Below are 17,339 nucleotides of genomic sequence, written 5' to 3' on the forward strand. Positions count from 1 at the left end.
AGCAAGCAAAGAGCCTTTTAGAAGCCCTCACCCTCTCCCCAATGCCAAGGCTCGCTTTTGCAAACCCCATATCCTACTCGTCTTTCCTGCTAGCTACATTCCTACCATAAACTGCTTCTCTGAACATACCCAACCACTTGCAGAGCACCAAACCAAGACCCCACACTACAGACAAGACTGCGTACTGATGACAAGGGCTGTTTCTTTAATAGCAATCAGGAGCAATAGGTGATTTTGGCAGCCAGGACAATATTTCCAATTTATAGAAGTACTATAATTCCAGAACTGAACTGTTTCATAACCCATTTTGTAGGTACTACATGTTTCCTCAATTCTAACCAGCATTGACTCTGTCAATAGTCGACCACAAAAAAAGCTTTTGCAAAGAACTATAAGAGCAGGTTTATTTCATTCAGTGTCAAGAGTAAAACTAAAACTAAAAATCCAAGAACTTTTAATGCATTTTTATAATGGAGTTACTGTCAGAAGCGATTTTATACTTTTGTAGTTGATGGATATCAAGTTCGCTTTTCTTTGATTTTGGTAAAGATGCCATAAATAAAAACCTAATCCAATCCATTCAATACAACTATGCCCATGACATTTTACAGAACTGGATTGCAAATTGGAAAAAAAAAATAAGAATAATAAATTCAGAGTAAAAGAGTTTGCCAAGCACATGAACTTGATGTCCCGTACTATCAACTTAGCGTCTCAGGTGTGTAGACAACCAAGCAGCAATTTCCACTTGCAGACCTACAATTCACAAGAAGCGAGCTCAATCTTTTATGAAGAAACTATTAATAGGCATTAAAATTGCCTCACAGTTCTATTTCAATATGAAATACACTTACAATCATCACAGTAGTGAGCAAGCTGTTCAAATGAGATTGTTTTTTTTAATCCCCAAGATTGCAAATCAATTAAAACATATGATTCAGCTAGCATTAAGCACTTTTACATACCATTGTTCCAATGTCCCCACTGTGGAAGGACATGTGGATCCAGAATTGGCCTCCACAGTCACTTACGGACTCATTGTTAAAACCGTGTTTATGGAAGACAATCTTACTCGGCTATGAGTGATCGCCAAAGAAGAAGAAGAAATGTTATGTATTACTTCAGGTGAACCTCACTTATAAGAGCTAGTTTGATAGCATAGAAATTTGACAGTAAGAAAAACTGGGAACTGAAAATACAGTACAAACCAGAACTTGACAGTAGGCTGAAGCTTCATTTTTCAAAGGTGTTTAAGATTCCTACTTGGTGCAATGAATTCTTCCTTCCATATGTTAACAGAAACCCTTCCCCAGAAGTGAAAGATAAGACAGGGAAACACTGAATTTCCGCATTTAATTGTTCTTAACAAATTAAGTAACTGAATACAGAAGAAATCTCATTTGTTTAAGGCCTTGGTTTCTGAGCAGCTGAGGCACTGAACAAACTGAAAACATTTTCTGGGGCTGCCACTGAGTTCTGTTACTATGAAATATTTCTTTTTACTCCAAAATAGTTCCCTGTCTTCGAGATAAAACATTTAGGATTACAAAAAATCCTTTCACTATCTGAGGGACTGGTGTTTTAACTGCATACATACAGGGGAAAGATAAAATGGCTATGCGATTTTGCAAACTGAATTAATGTTACATTTTCTTCTTGTCCTTCCTTATTCTTTTGTTCTTCCCCAGCTGCTTAGATAAATTTTCCTAGAGAGAGGAGGAAAAAAATCAAAATGAGCATGACTTATTTCTTACTCTGCATAAGCCGCTGTGCTTTTCTACACTGGTAGGATACTTTCAAGGTTAATGATCTACAATTAATACTCTGTTTAGTTTTATATTTTCCTGATTCACTGAACGGATTCTGAAAAGATTTATACTTGTATCATTAAGATTATTTCTGAATGGAAAAAGTTGTCTGCAAAATGATGCTAACCATTCATAACCATTGGAGACGTTACAGAATAGATTCCATTTCAACTTTTTGCCGTTAGGCTTTATATAGGAACTGTTTTCTCCTAGGTATGAGTGACAGACAATACAACTGGAGCTCTTTCTTGCCACCTGTGGGGCTTTCTGCACAGAAAACAGGCACTACATTAACAACATATCGTAAATAAATTACACTGTACTTTCCATGGCACACTGGTGTTGTTTCTGATTAATATAATTTTTAAAAGAGTAATGTTTAGACTATTATGCTTCATTTACCCCCTCTTTTATATGACCAAGATCAATAATACTATTGTATAACCCACTGAATCATAAAACACCACACGTTTTTTTCAGAGCAGGTGGCGTTTTAGGGCTCTGAAAGATTTTACGTATTGGATGCATTCCAAAAAACTTAGCAACTGGTACAAAAGACAGTTGATTTCAGATGAACATGAAGTTTTTACAGGTTTTATAGCCTGTTTACAGAATTACCTTCAACACAGGGTAGAAATTAGTCTCCTAAAAATTCAAGACCCTCTGTCACTTTCTATAGCCTTTACCTTTAAAATTCTCCATCTCTCCACCACTGCCCACCTAATCTCCTCTTATTACATGTCTTAGCTTTGCCATGTTTCGTGGTGCTACTTGATCTTTCCCTCTCTGTCTTCAGTGCTCATCTTCCAACTCCTGTTCTTTCCTTTTGCCACAGAAATCATGCACCAAACACATCAAGCAGAAAAGGAAGCAAGACCGAACAGTGGCGTTCAGCCACTCACAAGCATGCACCTCTGACTTTATTCCATTGTTTCCTTCTCAGAACCAGTCCCACGCTGAACTTGTGGGGAGGTGAAGGAGAAAACTGTCAGTCCGGGGATTGGGCATGAGAAATAATATTCACCAAAACACAACCTATTCCTTGAAAAAGCTTTCCCACCAAACTACTTTTAAACTTGGGGGGGGGGGATTTAAATAGTAGTTTTCTCATGCAAGAAGTAAACTGAAAAATTCAGTTACATGTACATGCCATTTTAGAATATGTCTATGTGTGTGGCATTTCAGCAGCCAGTTAACAGAAGCCATCGCTATTAGGGTAGACTTACAGGGGACTTGGTGTAGTTCTGTTCCACAAGTATATTTCTGGCACAATTGTTGATGTGTTTAAAACGATCTGGTCCTAGCAGGATACCACCATACCAGCGGGACACCACCACCAGAACATTGCGGACATCCAGGATCTGTATAAAAACACTTGTCCATTAACATCTGGAAGATGAGCTGTGTGACTTGTGTCTGCCTGGATGCGCTCTCCTGTATACAATGAGCGCATGTCATTATTGATGCCACGCTCTGGAATATTTCTAGAAACAAACATTACTCTTTTTTGTTTTAAGCACAAGCCAACTCCGTCTTCCCTTGCCCAAAATTCTTTAATAAGAAAAGCTGACATTGGTCCAGAAACTCAAATTCTGCACTGGTACGTCAACAATTTAGGAATATCCAGCATCTACAGTGGTACCTCGGGTTACATATGCTTCAGGTTACACACTCCGCTAACCCAGAAAGTGCTTCAGGTTAAGAACTTTGCTTCAGGATAAGAACAGAAATCGGGCTCCGTCGGCACGGCAGCAGCAGGAGGCCCCATTAGCTAAAGTGGTGCTTCAGGTTAAGAACAGTTTCAGGTTAAGAACGGACCTCCGGAACGAATTAAGTACTTAACCCGAGGTACCACTGTACTTAATAAATTCAGCATCTGACTGTTAACTACTCTCACTATTAGGGAAGAAGTACAGCAGGAAGAGGAGAGCTATTGTAAATGAAATGTACAGGGCTGCAGGAGTGGAGGCAGCAGTGCCACCTGCCGGACCCCAGACCTCCCATTCAGCGAAGGCTAAAATCACTACAGGGGAAAAATCCAGCAGGTGAAGTTCTTCTGGCCATGACGTGTAAAGAGGGGCATTGCGAGGGCATTTAGCTGAGTTTTAGGAGGATGCCCAGTGTGCTATCTCACAGTGTATGTAGGACCAAGAGACATGTATGGAGAGGAAGCTGCTGCAGTGATCTGCAACACTTGTGCCCTGTTTGTACGCCTGCAGCAAGAGCAAGCTGGAAGAGAAGCTACAGCAACTTGAAGCCTCTTAGAGACCAGATATTAGATGAGGCTGGAGCATGACGGACTCATGGAATGCTGGACACAATCTTTCACCTGCCCATTGCATGTATCTAGTTTTTAAATACAGCCATACATGCCCTTGGACCAGATTAGGACCATGGCCTATGCTTTCAAATTATCTCCATTGCAAGATCCACAAAGATTTTTTAAAAGTTTTGTTGTTTTCACCAACATATACAAACAGTAAAGAATTCATGATAGCAAATACGTCAAAGAAGAGAATACTTTCCTCCCATCATTTAGCCAAGTAGGTCATTCCCAAGAGTGCTCTCTGACGGGGAGTCAGTTTTTGAGCCATTGCTCATAGAAGAAAGAAAACACCACCAAATCTCTGGGAAGTCATTGCCGAATGCTTTAAGTCCCAGATATTTTAAAACCACGTTGGGATTTTCCAAAAACCAAATTCTGTCACAGGCATCAAATTCCAAGTGTTCAAAACTGTAAAACATGAACAGTCATGTTGTCTGCATCTCCCTTAGGAGGAGATCTACTACAGTAAAAGGAAATAGCACACAGACAAAAAGGTGGTCCTCCTTGGTTTCAGACACAATTCATAGCAATTTCTTTTGTAATAAATCCCAGTTGCATGGCTACTCTTTTCATTGCTGAGAGACGGAGTGCTATTAAGGCTTTTCGGGGCTCTCGTGCCTTTAAATGAAGCGCTTCTAATTTACAGGTTCAAGCAATTTTATTGCCATCTATTGATTACATTGGGGGGATTAGTGACTAATCTCCCCTTGAGTAGCCTCCCTGAAAATTGCCCTGCATCAATTTCCTTTTCCCACAGGGGAGGCTAATTACTTATTTCCTTTTTTTTTAATAGAAAGCTAGCGATTTAATTTAAAAAAAACAACACATACTTGATTCTTCTACTGTTTTGATCTGTTATGGCCTGGCGCACAAGGAGGATAAAGAACTTTCCAGCAGGTGCAGAGTTTATGGTTAATTGTGGTTTGATGTGACGTATGAACTGGGCTTCTATGTAATGTGATGTTACCACATTTTGAAACACAGTGATGTGTGGCATATGGGAAAGGAATCTCACTGCACCATAATGTAAATGTAATGTAAAGGAAACCGGAGAAATTAGGCACAGACTGCCATTTTCAGTGTTTCTGTCTCTAGTATCTTTATGCAGATCTTGTAATTCTATGCCTAGAAACTGAAATTTCCACTAAATAGTACCTGGATGGTAGGATGTTTTTATTACTTTATGGTATTTCTATCATTTAGCTCCCATGTGTAAAAATACTCAAATAATGCTTTCTAATCATTATCTATCATCTATCTAATCTATCTACAGTGGTACCTCAGGTTACATACGCTTCAGGTTACATACGCTTCAGGTTACAGACTCCACTAACCCAGAAATATTACCTCAGGTTAAGAACTTTGCTTCAGGATGAGAACAGAAATTGTGCTCCGGCGGTGCGGCAGCAGGAGGCCCCATTAGCTAAAGTGGTGCTTCAGGTTAAGAACAGTTTTAGGTTAAGTATGGACCTCCGGAACGAATTAAATACTTAACCAGAGGTACCACTGTATCTATCATCTACACTCAATACAGATTTGTAGAATAAACTTTATTTTAGAACTACAATCCAAACACTGGGATTTTTACCTGCATGAGATGGAGAAGACGTCCACCTGCGGCTGTTTCACCGTCATCTTCACAATCCTGTAAGAAAGTCTGCTTGTCTTCACAGTATATCCTAAAAGCAAAAAGTGAAACAAAAAGTGTCAAGTAACAAAGCAAACATCCTGCCATGTTTGCTGCTTATCCCATAATACATATCTCAACAATATTGTTTATAGGACTCTTACTTTTATTCAAACGCCTTAAAATCTACCATAACCAACTGTAGTTACACTGTATGACAGTGCAAGAGAGTTTTGATGCTATTAAGGTAACGCAATCAAGGCAGATGTTTCTCTCGTTCATCCCTCTGAAATAATTGCCACTGAAAATTGACTACTCACCTGTATGCGTATATATTGTGAGTAGCACTGGCTATTTTCTTATTCTTGTACAACTCAGCAAGAACATTTTTCACCTACGAAGGAAAAAAAGGTTTTTTTTCTCCCAACGTATAAATGCTTATATGCTTCACTTTTAAGGTTTTGCAAACAAGGCTCATTCTCTGCGGTTACTACTAAAACATTTCAATTAAATTAAATGCAACAGTGGTGCAGACTAAAATATGACATCCATACTTCTGGTACAAGAAATTATTCATTTGCGCAAGTACACGTTTCCTTGGCAGTAAATGCCACTGGATGCAGTGGTGTATACGTCTGTGCAAATGTGCGCAGGACAACAGCCTGCAAGCGTAAAATTTAAGACAGCCATTGCCAACCTGACGCCCTCAAGATGTTTGTACTACAATGCCTATCAGTCAGCATGGCCAATAGAATGACAAGAATTGTAGTTCAAAATATCTGGTGGACGCAAGGTTGGCAAAGGCTAATTTCAGATTTGGTGTAATGGTAAAATGCACCCAGTACCACCTGAGATAGTGATGCTCAAGGAAGTTAATGGGTAAACCACAAAACTCCAAAGAACACGAGTGAAATGAAGATTTTCCAAGACAACCAAGGGTGCCCCAGAGTACAACTTCAGCTACATGGACTGTTGGGGCTTACAAGGAACATGGACTGGGATGGGGGAAGAAAATAAAGGAACAGGTTACAGATGGGGGAAGAAAAGAAAGGAACAGGTTACAGAAGGGCTGATTCTTTGGGTTAGCATTTTTTTTACCATTGCCCAGCCTCCATGTTCGCCTGTAGTACCTTCTATCCCTTTCCTTGGAGGAAAAAGTCTGGAACTTCGACTGTATAACCAATGTCCTTAGTTATGCTATAACTATACATATTTTAAAAGGCACTTTGAGAATGGCTGAAAAATGTGATGCAAACATAAGCTGAGATCCTACATTTCCTTCTCTAGACAGAGCAGAGCTCATGGAATATACCTTCCCATCTCCACCACCCCCACCCCACCCCCTTTTCTCCACTGACCTCTGCAATTCTGCTCTGTGAGGTCCTTCAAAGTGGTATTGGGAAATGAGGGAGTCCATGAATGGAAGATGCACTTGGAATTCAAGCCATTGTCAAAATTTTAAATGAAGAGTGTGGATGGAGTAAAGAGAAGAAGGTGAAGATGAAGGATATAGCAAACTGTTGTGGAAGGAAAGTGCTGGAGGAAGATCGACCTGCAGCTCTTAGCCTTGGGAAAAGTTTTGTATGCTTAGAAACGTGAGCAGCCAGCCAGGTACACAGGGCCAGTCTTGTACATTTGGCAAGGCATGTGAGGAGGTGAAAAATGGGGCCCTTGATATATTATTAAAGCAAAACACTGCTGATCAGATGCCAGAGAAGATGCACTGCCTGATCTAGAAAGTCACAAGGGGCTCTTTGTGTAAGAAAATGAAATATGAAGTGGTAGAAATAACGTCAACAGGCCTTTACAGATCAAGACATCAAAGGCTGCTTCTGGGGGTTGGCACCCCGGACCCACACACCATCTTCCTGTTTGAGCTCTAGGTCACTCTGTGTAGCCTGCAAAGCTTTTTTCTCACTCAGAAACTTAAATCAACAGGATCAACAGTATGTGGATTAAAACAACACCACCACCACCACCACACTGGGTTGCTTTTTTGCCCAATAGGTTACAGAATCTATTGTGTTAATCTGTGGAAATAATCAAGATTGATCCAATACCCCTTTTACACATTTAATCTTTGTCTGCACTGTACGCCCTAAGAGCTCAATAAAGAATTAGATGGTAATTTATTAGTTGTCCTTTCCCCCCATATCTCCTTAAACGTAGTTATCTATTGTTCTGTTCTTATCAGATGGCTCATGTTTCCCTGTACTAGATAAACCTTGTGATGAAAAAACTGTTTTAATAAACAATGCATAATTAATACCACTTTAAGCAAAACATTATTAAAGCTGTGAGAGCTTGAGAAAACATGCCTGGCAAGCAAATTGCTTTTAATTCAAAAGGAGAAAAAAAAAGTCATCTCTCTAGAGTTATCAAAATACATCTCCAATATTTATCTTTGCAGTATTCCCATTATTTCACAGCAAATTCACTTACTATGCTGGGGAGAGGAAAAAAAACTGATATAGCATACCTCAAGACACAGTTCACAGTATCTGCAAAGAGAATTTTGCTTTGAAAACAGTTTCCCAAATCATATATTTCCCTTTCTAAGGGGAAAAATGCACCAAAGGAGGGCAATGTAAATAACTAACTGTGCTAATAATCAACCAGCAATTCTAAAACAGTTCCCACCACCACCACCACGCAAATGGGACTGAGCTGGCACAGTCTGGTATGTGTGCATTAGTAGTGCATTCCTATGAACATACTCAGGAGTATGTCCCACTGAGGCCAGTGGGCTATACTCCAAACTCTAGTGGTGCAGCAATAAAACTTCTGGCAAATTTGCAAAACTAAGCAGGGTTTCAAATTGGATGGTGGACCACATGTTGAGATGCCTGCATTGCAGGGGGTTGGACTAGATAACTGTCAGGTCCCTTGAAACTTCAGTCACTGCAGGTATTCATATCAGCAGAAGGGAACAGCCTAGGAAACAAAGGAGGCGTTTGCACTGCACCAAATCCCACTATGGTTGCTCACAGATGTATTTCCCTCAGGTAATTTATTTGCAGAGGCATAAAGCTGGCCAAGGGACGCGGGTGGCACTGTGGTCTAAACCACTGAGCCTCTTGGGCTTGCCGATCAGAAGGTCGGTGGTTTGAATCCCTGCGATGGGGTGAGCTCCCGTTCCTTGGTCCCTGCTCCTGCCAACCTAACAGTTTGAAAGCACGCCAAAAAGTGCAAGTAGATAAATAGGTACCGCTCCGGCGGGGAGGTAAACGGCATTTCCGTGCACTGCTCTGGTTTCGGTGCTCCGTTGCACTAGAAGCGGCTTAGTTATGCTGGCCACATGACCCCGAAAAACTGTCTGTAGACAAACGCCGGCTCCCTTGGCCTGTAAAGCGAGATGAGCGCAGCAACCCCAGAGACGTCTGCAACTGGACTTAACTGTCTAGGGTCCTTTACCTTTTTTAAAGCTGACCACTGTGCATACTTTGGTCTTATGCTTTTCAAATAAAAGCTTTCATGGAACAGATAATGCCTGTAGGACTCTGTAAGTTATCCCAGAGCTGAGGATAACATGTGCTATTTCTGTGCAATCCATTGCTCAGTTTCAAGCCAGATATACAACCCTATCAATTCAAAAGGTTACCACTCATCTTTTCTTATCTGATTATCTTGAATCCAAATTACTGCACACCTCTTTTTTTACAAATATCCTGAATCCAAAAGGCTACCACGCATCTCTTCTTTCAAGATGATCCTGAATCTAAATTTTAATCTGGATAGCAATATTTAAGCCAATAAAACCCTCTGGAATGGATGACAGAAATCTGTATTTTGCAGAAAAAAACATATTTGTGGTGTCTGTGTTAAGCAAATAAAAACATATACATACATGCTTACAAATGTATACTTATAACCTAGAGAGGAGGAGACTGAAAGGCCTGTCAGAAAGCAGATTTTACTAACCTGTTTGGGGCTCACAACAGGTGCTAAATGTGCCTGGAAAGTGCTTCTTCGGTCTGTAATTGGGTTTCCATGATAAATTGGAGGCAGCTCTTCATCTGCAAATTTAAGAATTTAGGTTTTGTGCAAAGGTGGGCTACTGTACCATCACTCCAATTAATTCAGAATGCCCCTGCTAAACTAGTCTCTCCCTCCGTCTCCTATGATCACAAGCTTCACTCCTCTTTTTTAAATCCTTTACACTGATTTCTTTGCTTGCCTTCCATCAACTTTTAAAGCTTCCCTTCTCTACAGCTTGCTACAAGTTTACTATGGGTTAAAAACTGCAAATAAAACGCTGTCTAAACTGGGAAGAAAGTCAGGGAATAGCTGTGCGTGAGGAAAGCGGAGCACATGAACCAAAGGCTCACTTCATGCTCAAGTACACAACACATGCAACTCTTACCAATATTTATAAAGCGCAATATATAGTGGGGGGAATCTCCATGCCTGACTCTTCTAATCATATAGCATAATCTCACCTAGGATCACACTCCTGTCTCTTCTGCACCATGCCATTTGCTAAGCCATTCACTGTACCAACAATAACTTCCCTATTGATCACTTCACAATTGTGGTAAGGGTGTCCACACATAGAAAGCAGTGTGAGAGCTATGGCATTTTCTGATCCCACCTCTGATGTCCATGTGCTGAGTGAGGTGGATATCTGAGGAGGGAAGGTTCAGGAAAGAATGACCAGGGTTCCAGTTCCCCCAGAGATCTGCGCATGTAGTCTTCCCTAGCTCAGACGCCCATGTCTAACATGCAGAAGTTGGAGGCAAGCCTTAGGGAATCAGTCCCTTTGTAAATGTTCACCCCCTTCACAAAGGCATCAGTTCCTCTTTTTATTTTGCCAGACCCACTTTTTAATCAAAAGATCAGACAATACAGTGCAGATACCTAACACAAAGTCACAGGAGGACAAAGTGATTTGCAGCAGTGCTTTCACATGGCTTGGCTCCACTTCACGAGCGCCGTTTCATATATATATATATATATATATATATATATATATTTAATAGACACAAAAGTAAGAGTGGAAACATAACTAAACAGCAATAGCTACTCTACCTTCTTGGCTTTCTGACAGATCAAAATTCAGAGTTACAGCTGCACATTCCCGGAGGGGTTGATACTCCAGTGAAAAATTCTCTTCATACTCCAGATCAGTTTCTTCTGTAATTTTTTTAACATCTGGTCCTACTGGTATAAAAGCAATACCTGCTTTAAAAGGCTTTCTTCAAACTACTTTAAGTGATTGGTAGCATCTGTGGGGAAGTTAGTGGTACAATTACATTTGCAACTGGTACTTCTTAAGAAACACAAATAACACATACTTTGAAAAATAAATGAAAAGGATGCATTGGTCATTCAGAGGGCAGAGCAAATTATTAATTATAACTGTCTGAACCACATGTAAAGTACAGTGGTACCTCGGGTTAAGTACTTAATTCGTTCCGGAGGTCCGTTCTTAACCTGAAACTGTTCTTAACCTGAAGCACCACTTTAGCTAATGGGGCCTCCCACTGCCATCGCGCCGCCACCGCGCGATTTCTGTTCTCATCCTGAAGCAAAGTTCTTAACCCAAGGTAATATTTCTGGGTTAGCGGAGTCTGTAACCTGAAGCGTATGTAACCCAAGGTACCACTGTATTATAAAATATTTTGGACTCACTACTAGGAATACCTACATGTGCAATTGTCACATAACAACCTACAGACAGGTTGCATTATTCTTCTGACATCCAAGTGCTTCCCATATCAGAAAAAAAGAAAATGCATGAAGTGACACACACCCACACATCATATTTTTCAGGGTTTAAAAGAAACACCAGGGTAAATTTTGCATGTGCAGATTTAAAGAAGAAACATAGCATAGCAAGTATTACACAGATCTTGCCATCTAACTTCTGTGCATTTTGAACTTGCAAAAATTACCTCCAGATCACAAACAGGTGTGCAAACACAGTTCATATGTCTAAATTTCCCATACCCGCTATGTGACTCTCACATATTCAAAAGCCTTGAAAAACGTAGTAAGCGTATCACTTCAAATAAACTCAAGCAAAGTTTAAGATGATTTGTAGGAAATTTCAGCAATAATCTAGATGGGGTAAAGCAAGGCAAATTATTTGGCATAGATTACTGTAACGCCCCTTATTCTGCTGAATGTCCACTATATCTCTCAGGATGCTCCAATCATTTTCACCCACATGCTGATTCCCTAGTACATGACACCAAAATGTTATACCACTAGAGGGCAGAGAGAACTACCAAATGCAGGCATGGCTCAATGCACATCTGGGTTCAAGAATGCTTTGCAGAGGATAGCAGAAAAATATGTGGGCTGCAAATCCTGCAGTTTTCAAAGCCACACCAATAGTTGCCCCCCCCCAAAAAAAGTACAGCAGATCACATTAAAGATCCCACCCTAAGTGTTGTAATCTACCTATTAATTTCCCCAGTAAACATGACACCCTTCAGGAAGAAACCAAACATGAACTATCATACTGAAATGTCTCTTATTTATTTGTTGTATCAAGATGATAAAATTGCAATTTGGAGGAATAACAGAAATGCCAGACTATATGCCTGTATATTCCAACTGTGTTGCTATTCTGTTGACAGAGAAGCAAGACTTTTGTATGGTGGCTCCTACCCTTTGGAATTCCTTCCTGTTACATATCTGTCAGGTTCCATCTCAATTATTTTTTCGGTGACTATGGAAGACCTTCCTTTCACAACAAGCCTGTTAAGTAGAGATTTTTATTCCCTGTCTGTATCAGCACTGGGCTTGAAAATTGTGTCTATATTGTTTAACCGCTTTGCAATGTCTTGTTGGAAGCAATTGATACATGAAATAAATAAAAACAATAAATAAATATTCCAGAACCTTAAGCCACATACAACGTTAATTAGTACTATTTCCATTGCATAAATGTTTTTGTATTCCTGGTTTCAGTTCTGCTATCAGATATTTTTAAACGCTTACTAAACTGCAGCTGGTATTCCTGCTTTAATAGCACTCTCACCGTTTCTAAATTTAGGAGGAATGCTGAAGCCTCCGAGAAGTGGCTAAAAGTGCCTTTTTAATAATAACCTGCTGATCTATTGGAACTAGATGTAATACTTTGCTTGAAATTGGGTTTTATTGGGGGGGAGGGGAGATATAGAAAGCAGAATTGACCGTTGTCTCAAGCAACTGAAAGCGTCTTAGCCTGCCTCTGGCTTTATTTACGCTGCCTCACATGATCCAGCTTCACGGGGGCCTTACAGTGAACGAAGGCAAGACTGTGTAGACTGCCACAGCCCTTCCCATATCTGATCATAAGTCCTGCATGTACTTCTGGTTATTGGGTCACATGGTGCCCAACAGGCTTTAACACAGCCTTCTCACTTCCCACTTGTGGTTTTTCTACATAGTAATGATCAAAAGTAATCATCTAGGGTTATATGCAGTGCCATGTGAGCAGAGTTATGTGTGTGCAACAGGACTTCTTTTTCCTTTCCCCACGTGTTCCCAAAACCTGCTCCGGAGGTTGCTCAGACCCGTTTAGCAGCTTACCTGAATCAGAAGACTGTGATTTTTCTATCAAAAATTCACGTATCTTCTCCACCCATAGATAAAGGATGCTTTCACCAAGATTCTGTCTGAAAAGCATGATACAAAATATACAAATCTACTCTAAAATTACTTTTTTAATGGATAGCATCATAGAAATCTTTATGTTTCAGATGTGGTTTAGGAGCCTTCTTGTGTAAAAATATCCTGCGATACACCACTTTCATTCCAGGGACACAGATTGGCTTGTTCATTAGGTTTTGGGAGAGAACAGTCAGAAAGTACAAACCTATACATGCTTCCTCAGAAGTAAGTGCCACGTGATGTTACACCATAACGCATGGCTTTTGCCTAGCTTTGCTATAACAGTTGTCTCACTAAAACAGAATGTACTATTTTGTATAAGATCCATAAATCTTCACTTCCAGCAAAAGGTTCTGCTTCATATTGCTTTTTCAATATTACTGCCATCTGCTGGAATTATGTATAAAACATTTCAGGACAGTATTTGGATTTTTAAAAATATAACCATGACATTTATTATTATTACATTTGTTTGTTTGTTATTCATTCATTCATTCCCCGCCTTTTACTCTGACAGGACTCAAGGAGGCTTACAAATAAAACCAAGAATAGCTAAAAACATAGAAAAAAATGATTAAGCATTAACAGAATTCAAGCACATATATAATCTGAAAACATACAAATAACTGCAATAAAAGCAGCATGGCAGCAGCTATGCTTCCTCCTCATCAGGGCACTCAAAAGTTGTGGCCCTTTCAATACGATTTACAGATACAGCCGCACCCACTCTCCGCTGGTTTGTGAAAACATGGTTTTCACAGAAAGCAGATACTATGCTAGATCCCAGCTTCCCATGCTTATTTCTATGATTCGTATTCCTACAAACAGTACAACTTACACATAGAGTTCTTCCAGATAATTTGCAAGTTCCGCATATTCCTGTCCAGAAAGCCAAGGAGCACTAGAATAAAAAAAGGAACGTACTAGTTTAATATTTGCATCATTTTAAAACCATTTTCTACTTCAAGATACTAAAAACACCTCATCGTGATTATGATTTTATATGCTTTGGCAAAATCAAATCATGTTGCAATTATACCTTCTTCTTCATACTGGGACAGTACCCATATCACAAAATATGATAATAAAAAACTAGGAAGAGACACATTTTCACTTGCTTTCTCTCTTATGTTGCTATAATTTAGAGTTTCCTGAGTTCCTTTAAACCAGGACGATTAGCTGATTTTGGCCAGAGGGCTACATTCCCTGTTGGTCAAATCTCCAAAGCTGAAGTGTGTATGGTCACCACACACTCACTTGCTCCACACAAGCCTGTGTATCACACACACAGATTGGTTACGTATTATGAAACTAAGAGTTTGGAACAAAAGGCACAGAAGCTTTTTTCAAAAATATTAACTTATCACTTACTTAATTTGATAAATAGGTGGTGCTGTTGTCGGATATTCAGGAGGAAGGATCACCTGAAAAGTTTTAAAAGTAGATTAGCCAGAAATTTTCATTCCAAATCTAGCTGGGGACGGGCTGGAGGAGAAATGCAGGACAGTTCCAAAACATTGTTAAGGTATTAAATAACTGGAAACACTAGTACATAAATTCTTAGATGACAGTCCTGCACACAAAGTGAGCCTTACTTATGCATAAACATGTACAGAATCAGTATCTTAGGTACCTTATGGCTCTCCCATAATATACAGATTTTACTTCTCCCATTTTTTCGGCATTATACGTGAGACAGATGCAAACATTAAAGGACAGAACCCACAGAACTATCTTGCCAACATTAAAACATACTTGGAGAAATAAAAATCCTAACCTACAAAGAAAGTTTTGCTTTTTTAAAAGTTACAGAACTCAGCAACTAATAAAGCTGGATGTGTCTCCCTATATCTGACTGCATCATTTATAAATCAATTGTGTGTTAAAGAATAGTCCTAGTTATTCTTAAGTAGGGCACCAACAGTTTCAAGATAGGGTGGGGTCACATTCCTCATCACATTCCCCAATGCTGAATTGCCATGCTAGCTCTGACCTCTAAAGACTGCATGTTGAGTGCAGTCACCAACAAGGGAACCCTTGCTCACAAGCAGCACCTTGTGCTTACAGGCTTCACAGGATCGGGACCCCCGATTCTACAGGGTTCCTGATTGTGTGAATGCCCAGTGCAGAAGCAGCTGTGTGTATGAAGGCATACACACCATCGCCCTGCAACCCCAACTTGCATGGTTGGCGAGTGATGGGCATTGAAGTCTAGCATCACCTTGAAGCATATTAATATATTCGTCATCCCGTTGGATCTGACCCAATTCCACCGAATTCAGTAGTGGCCGGATAGATGCTGCCAGGATGCCCCTAAGGAAACTTTCCCACCTCCTGGTATGCAGAGGCTTAATGCGACCATCATTATTAGCTGCTGCTGCTGGTCAGACAACCAGTTATAGTTCAGTTGTCAGAGGGTGGAGCTGATGCAGAAGCACCTGCCCTGCTCTAAGCTTGAAATCATGAATGCCTTATATGTGAATGATGCATAACGAAGGCTAAAGTTAAACCCAAAAGATCTGAGGCCAAGCCACAACCCAGAATTCCTTCATTCTTCATTTTATTTGTATGCTGCTTTTCCACCAAAAGAATCAAGTTCAAAGCAGCGTACAACAACAACAAAACAATACCTCTCAAAATCAACCATTTCAGAATGTAATAAAACATTACAGTACATTTACAACATTACAACTCCTGACAATAGCAAAAGTAGGCTCAAAGATGCCCATCTGAGATATCCAGTTGCAAACTCAAAGCCCAATTATGTTACCGGAAAACCTACCTGCAGACAGAGTCTCCACTTTGGCTTTTCCAGGCAATCACTAATCTGAATGCAGAATACTTTTGCATCTTCATCAATGGTGCACCATTCATCACCATATATAGCAGACAAGGCTTCAATTTCTTCTGTCTAACAGAAAATTATGCAGTAATATTTTATTTTATTTATATACTGCTGAACTACAATAATTTCTAAGTAATGTGCAATAAACTTGATGCAATGTAAATCAGTTAAAATTACAAATTCAGAATTTGGTTGTTGGAATAAACAAAGTTTTCAGTAGTCAGCACGAGCCGGCTCCCCAACACAGTGGCTGCTTAGGAGCAAGGTGTAACAGAATCGGAACATATGAAGAGCCTGCTGGATCAGGCCAAAGACCCATCTCATCCAGCACCGTTGCCTCGCAGTGCCCAAATCTAGGTGGACTTTAGGAGGCAATCAGAAAAATGCACGAAGGAAGAATTTATAAGCAGCAGCTAATAATGATGGTCGCATTAAGCCTCTGCATACCAGGAGGTGGGAAAGTTTCCTTAGGGGCATCCTGGCAGCATCTATCCGGCCACTACTGAATTCGGTGGAATTGGGTCAGATCCAACGGGATGACGAATATATTAATATGCTTCAAGGTGATGCCAAACTTCAATGCCCATCACTCGCCAACCATGCAAGTTGGGGTTGCAGGGCGATGGAGTCCAACCATATCTGGAGCCACATGTGCGCCCCCATCGCGACCTTAGCATGCAGGCAAAACCCCTTAGGCAAACGCCCCGTTTCCCTGACCTGCCCCCTTCTCCAGGAAGCCGAGCCCGACGCCCCGCCATCAGCCTCCCGTTCCGAAACGCGCTCACTTGTCTCTGGGCCGTTTCCGGGTCACTCGCCGCCATCACGGCGCGGGGAGGCGGAGCTCGCGCGTCCAATCAGCCCAGCGCCCGGGACGCAGAATCAATGCCCCGGAGAAAGAGGTTAGCGCATGTGCGTAAAGGCGAGGTGCAAAAAAACTCCAACATTTTAGAGGACGCGTGTTGCGGCCTCTCTTAAGAGCCGAGAGTCGGAGGCGCTCGGGTTCTCGTGCGGAAGGCATGGTCACCCTTTAGGAAATAGGTATGGCTGAAAGGCCACGGGGAAATGCAATATGCAGCAGGAGAAACGCATGAAGACCAAAAAGATGCAAAAATAAGGTGTCTTTTTCAGCTT

At 40.6% G+C, this 17,339-nt stretch overlaps 3 protein-coding genes across 8 annotated transcripts in view; 1 reads left to right on the forward strand and 2 right to left on the reverse strand.

Annotated features, from left to right (window-relative positions):
• LOC308481772 (uncharacterized protein) overlaps positions 1–17,339 on the reverse strand; it is a 246,900-nt gene that overhangs the window by 208,220 nt on the left and 21,341 nt on the right. The gene's annotated exons all lie outside the window — the stretch shown is intronic.
• OSBPL1A (oxysterol binding protein like 1A) overlaps positions 1–17,339 on the forward strand; it is a 152,867-nt gene that overhangs the window by 59,920 nt on the left and 75,608 nt on the right. The gene's annotated exons all lie outside the window — the stretch shown is intronic.
• On the reverse strand, positions 1,335–17,107 carry IMPACT (impact RWD domain protein). 6 transcript variants are annotated; one of them, XM_081014469.1, is made up of 11 exons: positions 16,994–17,107; positions 16,146–16,274; positions 14,735–14,787; positions 14,202–14,264; positions 13,283–13,368; positions 10,790–10,918; positions 9,683–9,777; positions 6,082–6,155; positions 5,723–5,813; positions 3,035–3,169; positions 1,335–1,706 (listed from the first exon to the last, which is right to left on the reverse strand). In XM_081014469.1, exons 1-11 carry the CDS (start codon positions 17,027–17,029, stop codon positions 1,644–1,646), a joined length of 954 nt encoding a protein of 317 aa, XP_080870595.1. In that variant the 5' UTR covers positions 17,030–17,107; the 3' UTR covers positions 1,335–1,643. The 6 variants fall into 6 exon arrangements, with proteins under 6 accessions (XP_080870595.1, XP_080870593.1, XP_080870594.1 ...); XM_081014467.1 differs by having other exon boundaries at positions 10,790–10,921; XM_081014468.1 differs by lacking the exon at positions 16,994–17,107 and adding an exon at positions 16,807–16,955.

This window comes from Podarcis pityusensis (assembly GCF_964106645.2).
Source record: "Podarcis pityusensis genome assembly, chromosome: 7".
NCBI classification, from domain to species: Eukaryota; Metazoa; Chordata; class Lepidosauria; order Squamata; family Lacertidae; genus Podarcis; species Podarcis pityusensis.